At 60.2% G+C, this 8,419-nt stretch overlaps 1 protein-coding gene across 2 annotated transcripts in view; it reads right to left on the bottom strand.

The window, feature by feature from the left end:
• Positions 1–6,601, bottom strand: part of ZBTB16 (zinc finger and BTB domain containing 16) — a gene marked incomplete at both ends in the record, with an annotated part of 52,282 nt that extends 45,681 nt beyond the window's left edge. For both annotated transcript variants that reach the window (XM_080631581.1, XM_080631580.1), the window contains one exon: positions 5,340–6,601. In XM_080631581.1, the coding sequence (XP_080487707.1) occupies positions 5,340–6,601 (1,262 nt within the window). The remainder of the gene's footprint in view (positions 1–5,339) is intronic.
• Positions 6,602–8,419: the final 1,818 nt, after the last annotated feature.

Genomic DNA, 8,419 nt, shown 5'->3' on the forward strand with positions numbered 1-8,419 from the left:
AAGAGCCAGCCTTGTGAGGAAGGCTGCAGGGATGCTCCATCACAAACTACCCGGGCTGCTCCGCACCGCTTCCATGGGGAAAGGAAAGGAAGAGCCGATAGCATCGCCTCTGAACCAGCACAGGCTCACTGAGGGTCCCCCTGCGCAGCCAGCGAGCACCTTTTTAACCAGCATCACTCTGTGAGTTGTAACGAGAACTGAGAAGGCTCCACAAAGCTGATTGACCTGCTGCAGGTGATGCCAAGGAGCATGCTCCAGGCAAAGAGCCCTCAGGCAGGCAGGTTTTATGCATCAGGGTCCCACCCTGCAGCCAATGGGGATCAGCTGGTGCAGATCTGCCTGCCCTGGGCCCCAGAAAGCAGCAGCATCCCCACTGCCCCTTCCCTGGAAGCCCCTCTGCCATCAGTGAGCCACAGGGCATCAGAGCACCACCAGGCATTGCTGGCAGGAGGGAACACACAGAAGTATCACTGGGCAAGGGGAAATAGAAATAAAATATATAACACTGGTGTTTTCTATGATGGGACTCTCAGGGGCTTGCTTTAAAGAGCATCACAGGCACAGCTAAGCCAATGCAGGATAATTGATGGAATAACACGGAAGCCAAAGGGGCTTTTCCCCCTCCGCGCCAGGAGCCAAGTATGGAAATGGTTAAGTCCCCCACTGAATAAATCAAAAGTTCAAGGCTGCACATAGCCTGCTGTATTCCCCCTCTGCCTATGACAAGAACCAGAGAGCCCCCGAAATCCCAAGCATCCTGAGCAGGGTCTCCGCCGCACTCACAGGTTACACGCTTGGGGTCAGCGCCGCGGACCTTAGCTGCAACATTCATTTCCTGAGCAGGGCACGTCCCCCTGCCCATAAAGCTAATAAGAGCTTCCTTGCCCCGCGCCGCGCGGCAGCGGCCAGGCAGCCGCAACGCTGGTTTCCATTAGCCCCTTATGATGCCAGGTGCCGCTAATAAGGCCCATCAGCAAGAAACAAGAGCTGCCAAGTCATCCTTGGACTCTGGAAGTAATCACAGGCAGAGTTTGGGGGGCTCTGGCTTGGGTTTTCCCTCCCTCCCCCCACCTTTTTCTTCCTTTTTTCAAGTTTCAGCCGCAGTGGGACATAAATCGCCGAATGCTTAAAATAAAATAAAAAACAACTACTGTACCAGGCGACCAAAATTAACACTAATAACATCGCACAAAGCACTTGGGATCCGATTTATCATGTTTATTGCCTTAATGGTATACTGCATCTGTTTCTCACTGTGCCATGTCGAGCAGTGCCAACGTGCCTAATGGCATTAGGAGTATGAGGCTCAGCTAATCCAGGCAGCGAGGCTGGTGAGAGAAGAGCCAAATGCCGGAGCATTTCCCTACGTGGCTACTTCAGGTTTGCTCTGGTGTTAACATTACAGCTCTGTGTAGAAGGCAGACAGACCGGCTACACACCACGGGGACTGCAGGATCCCATGGGAAGCTGTGGGTTTCCCTATCAGGAACACTTTGGACCAATGGGAGCATTAACTCCTGGTCCTGGATAGATCTGCTGCTCCTTGGCACTTCAGAAACAGCACAAGAGGGCAGAAATGTGCATTCTGGGATGCTGCGGCTGCCAGCAGCCACGGTGGAAGAGCAAAGCCCCCTCACTCCTACCCTTAGCACTGTCTTTTAGGTGACAGCTCAGCCATGAAGCCTCAAAATGCAAAACTCAGACCCAAAACCAGGAGCATCCCCCTGTGCAACAGTGAGGACGGGCACCTTCTGGCCAAACCCACTTCACAGCGAGCGTTTGCAGCCTCCACCAGGACCATGGCCACAAAGCACTTTCATTTTCCAGCTGAGCATCTCCATCCAGACACATGTGGCAAAGGCTGCCAGCAAGCTCATCACCGTAGTGGGTAGATACCTGTGTATCACCGGGCTGTGGATGCTCAGCATCCACTAATGAACCCAACTGAATCCGATCCCCATCCCTTGCTATCGACACTAAAAAAATGAAACCACACCTTTTATAAAGTTTTAAGGTATTTGACATCCCGATGACAAATTACTGTGGGCTCAGTGTGGCACTCATGTCGCAGCTCGGGAGGTTTCCCTTCACACAAAGAGGCCCAAAAAGGGCTGCTGAACTATGGCTTTTTTTGCCTGCAATTAGAAGGGGCGATCGATGCTAACATTAGATTAAGTCTGAACTTTGCTGAACCTAAAAGGAAATCTTTTATAAAAAAAATTAAAGAGTTGCTGACTCAATATACACTCGATTACTCAAAATTATAAGCTCGGTGAGGAAGAAAACAGTGACCATGCAGCAGCCAGTGGGTTCAGGGACCTGAAAGCCCTGGTGAGAGCCAGCGCCGTGGCTTGCAGCCACTCGGCCACCAAAAGGTCACACTTCAGCCCTCTCGACTCACCCACGTGGTGTGCCACGGCATGGAGGATGCTGCCATGAGCCAAGGGTGGCCGTGGAGCCGCGCTCCTGCATGGCGATGGGGCAGACCATGTCCCTCAGGTCCCCTCCATCACTGGGGCGAGCACCCCCCATGCTTGCCAAAGCTGGTGAAAGGCCAGCTCAGCCCCCTGCTCCCCTCATTCCTGTGTGCACTTCCCATACCAGTGAAGAGAGAACAGCACTCAGAAGGCTCTGAGACTCTAAACATATATATTTACCCTTATTTAGGCATGTGTGTGTGTAAACAAACAGACCCACCATATGTATACGCTCGCCTGCGCGATGTAAACAGGCATGGTGCACGTCAGCTCATTGAGCTCAGTGCCGAGAGTGGCAGCAGCTCGGGGGGGCTCTGCCTGTCACCTGCTGGGGCTCAGCACATGGGAGCAGGGCACCGGGCAGGCGAGCATCCCGTGGTGCTGCGTGGTCCCCTCCCCGGCAGCTGGGAACGGCTCAGCTCTGGGCACCTCGCGCTCCCCTCAGCACCGCAAAGCAAAACCACAGCAGCGAATGCACAGCAGAAGGAGGTCAGCGAAAGCCACTGCTCGATGAGCGACACCGCGGTGTCCCCAGCACATCCTGCCCCCGTCGCCAGCCAGCCCAGGGAGGGGGTGCCAGGGCCTCGGTGCAGCGCACAGGTTCCCCCAAGCCACCTCTCCACCAGGTACTGAGGTGAGCAGGAGCCTGTAGCCAGCACGGTGCAGCTGCTGCCACCACCAGAACAGCTCCAGCAGGGAGTTACAGATCCCAGTCCAGCTCAGAAGCTGTTTAACAGCTCCAGGAACACAATAGGATCCCACAAATCCTCCCGAAATGGTAATTTTCACAACGTATTAGAAAGGAAACACTATAAAAAAGCCACATGAGACCCCATCTGCACATAGACTGCCTGGATTTAGACTTGGGAGGAGGACAGGGGGAGTAAGCTCATCTCACTGCTGCCCAATGCCTTTCAACATGGACGGTCTTAGGGATCAGTTTAAAAATGGCTCAAAGGATTTGGCTCTCCCTGCAAAGTTGGCCAGTGCCAGGTTATCTGTGACAGCAGAAAGGGCGAGCGGAGCTCGGCTCTGGCTGAAGCAGTTGCCTTCGAGGCTTTGCTCAGCGCAGTGCTGGGGTCAGCCCCTGGGAGCACAGCACGTACCCAGCCTCCTGATAACCATCAGGAATAAACAAGAAATAAGCTGCGGCCGTGGCCGTACTTGTCAAAACGAGCCAAGCCCAGGAGGCACTGACACAGGGGCTGCTGCACTGGACAGCCTGGGCCGTGCCCCCCATCTCCCAGCCCTTGTGTGCATGGGGAAGGATCCGACCTTCCAGCCCACCCTGCCTCGGCACAGACCCCTGCAGCTGCATCGGTCGCTGCTCTCTGGCTCGGAGAGGGAAAGGGAGATGCTCGAGCCTGTGACAGAAAGGCACGTTAAAATTCTCCCTGAGCCCTCACTGCAGCTCTCCTCCGGTGACGTTCGGTCTGCATCAACGCACGGCACGGCCGGCCAAGAGCTGCACCGAGGCACCTCCAGGCACACGAACCGGCCCCAGCACCAGCTCCCTGCTTGCGAGGAGAAGGAACAAAACAGCAAGCAGCAGAGCACCCATAGGGAGCCGGGGACCCCTGCGAGGGGCCAGGGCTGCTCCCACGGTGTGCACAGCAGCTCCAGACTGAGGAGCGATGCTGCCGGCACTCAGCGGCTGTGCCCCACACTGCAAACATCATGGGCTGAACACGCGGGGAGCTGCTGCTCTGGCACCCGACACCGGCTCCGGTGCATCCTGCCCTGCACGCAGGCAGTGAGCATGCAGCAGCACCGCCATCCCCGGAGCGCGTTATGTGCATCGGAACTAATTAACCTGTTGATTCATTAAAAATCTGACAGGGTGCAGAGCAAGGGGAAGCTGCGAGCGGCTCCGGCACTGCACGGTGCTGCCGTTGTCCGGGCAGCACACTGCTGTCCTGCTGCGGGGCTGCAGCCGCGCTGGGGCCAGCACTGCACAGTGCTCAATAAAGCATGCCCACCACCAAGGGGGCTGACCAGCGATGCTGATTTAAGAGCTGTGATCAACGTGGCTCCGTCCCCCAGGCAAATTTGGGAAGGAGCTCCAGTGCCTGCTGCCGCGATCGGGAGGCAGCAAACAGGAGAGCACTGAACTCACACGCCACTGACAACCACCACTGCGCTCCCACCCGCAGCAGGTCCTGAGGTGTGGGTGAGCACAAAGACCCCCCCACCCCAAGCAGGGGAGCCCCGAAATCACACCCACAGCCACCGGAGGTTCAAACCTGAGCCAGTTCCTGCAGTACCGGACCCACTGTGCTCGCCCCGGTGCTCCCCAGCCTGACCCACACGCTACTTTGTGCAAAGTGCAAACATCCCCCAAGCCGAGCAGCATGGAACCACAGGGAACAGGGCGCTGCACGCAGCCATCCCGAACGTCACCGCTGCAGCCAGGCACAGGGATCCCACCGATCTCTCCCTCCCAGTCCCACATGGATGCAACGGTGATGGTGCAGGAGGGATCGGCTCTCGGTAGTGGGTGGGCGAGGGCTGCCCAACCCCACAACATCCCTTTACACACAGATCCCCAAACTCAAAGGGCAGCAACAGGAACCATTCAGCAGATGCTGACCAGGGAAACCATTGGGGTTCATGCTAGTAGGAAACACTTACAGCAAAGCCCCGTCCAGGCTGCCCTCCCAACCAGTGCTTGCTAGAAAGAACCTTCTGGCATGGCTGCTGGATGTGGGACAGTTGCAACAGCTGTTCCTGGGAGCACGGTTTTGGGGTACATGGCAAGAACTTTGTACCGACACACACGATACCCGTCCGGAAACCGAATCCCAAAGCAAGCCTCCTCCCTCCCACCCAGCGCGAAGGCAGCATCATGGCCTGGGCACTCACCGGTGCTGCTCGAGGGTCTCGTTGTCCGGCAGCTCTGCCCCGCACACGCTGCACTGCTCACTCAGGGCTCTGCTCTCCGTCTTCATGCCGGCTGCCAGCTCCCCCAGCTTGCTGAACAGCTCCCGCTGGATGAAGCCCTGGGGCAGCAGCCCCCCATAGGCACTGAAGTCCATGGAGACGGCCAGGGCTGGCTGCACGTGCAGGGCGGACGCCACGGCAGGCGGCACGCCGAGCACCGGCTCAGTCTTGTGGTTCGGCAGCAGGGAGTAGATGCCCAGCGGCTTCTCGCCCTGGGCAGCAGCGGATGGCTCCAGCCCCATCGGCAGCCCCTGCCCGGGCTCGGGTGGCAGCTCGGAGCCCTCCTCGCGGGCATAGTGCAGTTCACGGGCACTGGTGATGACGCTGCCACGGGTCGGGGTGCCAGGCCCGTCCTTGCCCTTCTCGTCGGGCTTCTCCCCACCAGAGGCGCCAGGCTCGGCCGCCCGGGGGCTGTCGCGGCCGGAGGTGTCGTCCACCTGCATCGCTTCGGTTTTGGCCTCAGTGAGGCCGGGGGCACGGCAGGTGGCTGCGGGGCGTGAGTCCTCGGGGCCAGCGGGCGGCAGCGTGCCCTGCAGCAGGGACTGCCCAATGGTCATCAGGCTGTCCACTGCCGCCTTGGTGGGGCTCATGGCCGAGAGGGGGCCGCAGGAAGCCGAGGCGGTGGGGCTCTGCTCTGACGTGGCCACTGGCAGGCTCTGGCCGGCCACCCCAGCATAGCCGCTCTCTTCATTGGCAGGCTTGGAGATGAAGAGGCCCTTGATGTACCTCGATTTCCTCTCCTCCTCTTCCTCGGTGGCTGTGCCTCCATCGGCAGCGGCGCCCTCGGTGTCATTGTCCTCAGAGGCCTGGATGGTCTCCAGGATCTTCAGGCACTGCTCCTCCAGGTACTCAATCTCCAGGATCTCAGCGGCGTAGAGCAGGTCGTCCAAGTCTTCGACCTTGGCCTGCAGGGTGGCAGTGTAGGCGTACTCCAGGATCTGCTGGAACGTCTTTGGCGAGAGGAAGTCCAGGGTGTAGTGCTGGCTGTTGCGGTGGAAGAGGATCTCGAACATCTTGCTGGTGCAGGCCAGCACCGTCCGGTGTGCGTGGAACTCCTGGCTGTCCACCATGATGACCACGTCGCACAGCGTCCCCGCCAGGCGCATCTGGTTGGCTTTGTGCAGCAGCCCGGTGGGGTGGCAGGGGTTCTGCAGCTGGATCGTGCCCATCTTAGTCACATCCATGGCGCGCCCGGGGCTCGCTCATCAGGGTGCCTCGCCGGCGGCCGAATGCGGGACCAGCTTTGTGTGCCGGCTATCTGCGGAAACAAAAGGCGGAGGGGGAAAGGAGCGGAGAGGAGCGGGAGGGAGGGATGGGAGGGAAGGGGGACAAGAGGAGCACCGGGGGGAGAGGGGAGCAGAGAGGAGGCCGTTAGCTCGCAGCCGGCGACGACTCGCCGCAAACTTTCTCACCGAGCTCGGAAAGCCGCGTCCCCGCCGCTGCCGCCCGCAGCCTCCGCCGCCTCCCGCCCAGCTCCGGCGCGCCCGGTCCGGTCCGGTCCGTTCGCGCCCAGCCCGCCCCGTCCCATCCCATCCCGTCCCGCCCCGCCCGCGCAGCCCCATCAGGTGCACGGCGGGTGCCGGTGGCCGCGGGGGGGTCCCGCACTCACGGCGGCCGGCGGCTGCTCCGGCAGTTCGCACTGCCCGCTCTCATCGCCGCCGCCGCCGCTCGCCGCGCCGCGCAGCAAATCACGGAGGCGCCGGCCCACGGGCCGCCCCGGCACCACGTCAGGCGGCCCCCGCCCCTCGCCGCCCCCCCGTGGCTGCCGCCGCCGCCGCCCGGTCCTGCGTGCGGGCGCCCCCCCCCGGCCCCGCCCCCCACACCGGCACCTTGCGGGGCGGCACCGGGCGGCGGCTGGACAGCGCTGCCGACAACAAACATGGAGGAGCCGCCGCCGCGCCGGGAGCGGAGCGTCTGCCCCCCGGCCCCCCCCCACGCGAGACAAAAGCGGCCGCGGGGGGAACCGGCGCCGCCGCGCACCCGGGGTTTGGGCACAGCCCCACCAGGTCTCATCGATCGTCGCGGAGCAGGCTCGGCTGAGCACAAGTCACCCCAATGGGGCGCGTTCTGCCCTGAGCTGGTGCGTACCCCACGTCAGCGTCACCCATGTGCAGGGTTCCTGCACCCCGGGTGGGAGACGGGCAAAGATTGGCAATAGCAGCTCCCAAAGGGAGCCAAACAATGAGAGGGGGAACGCTGGCCCCACCGCCACACTGCCAGCATCCAAAAAACACCGTGAGATGCCCTGTGCCAGGCGCACGTCACCCCAACAACGCACATTCAGCCCAGATGAAACGTGTACCCCGCACTGATGTAGGGTTCCCACAGGTCCCCACACCCTAGGTCGGGCAGCAGAGGTCCATAAGCAAAGACTGGCAATGGCAGCCCAGCAAAGGGAGCAGAACAACGGGAAGGGTAATGCCAGCCATGACACCATCCTGCCAACAAATGCCCTATGCCAAGGGGAGCACTGAAGCACTTAACCCCCCACATCATCTTTGGGGCTGCAGCGACACAGACCTCTCCCTTCCTCTCTCCCTCCCCAGCAGCACCATGGCTCAACGCAGCTAGTGCCGGGCTCGGCGTTGTCAGCTAAAACAACTACGGACGGTATTAGTACAAAGATCCCCTTGGGGTAAAGCAGCGCAAATGTAATCTAAGGAGAACGTTATGGGGAAGTGTGTTTATAATTATAATGGGATTTAATGTACTTTGGGAGCAGATGATAGCAGTCATTTAACGAGAACAGCCTAATAACAGCGGCCCCACCACGGAAGGCGGCGCTGCTGGGGCTATTAGATGCTCGTGGTGTGCACTAGGGGAGGCAGCCGCTACCCTTATTTTGGGGGGTTATAACTCGCTGGTGTAATTGGCAAGAGCAGGGATGCAGTGCGCGTTCAGGCTGCGCTTGTTGGGCTGGGAATTGCCTCAAACTGCTCGAATTCCTCCCCCTCCCTGACTTCTAAATCTGAGCAACAGGGGAAGGAGGGGGGAATAGCGAG

This window comes from Psittacula echo (assembly GCF_963264785.1).
Source record: "Psittacula echo genome assembly, chromosome: 18".
Classification (NCBI taxonomy): Eukaryota; Metazoa; Chordata; class Aves; order Psittaciformes; family Psittacidae; genus Psittacula; species Psittacula echo.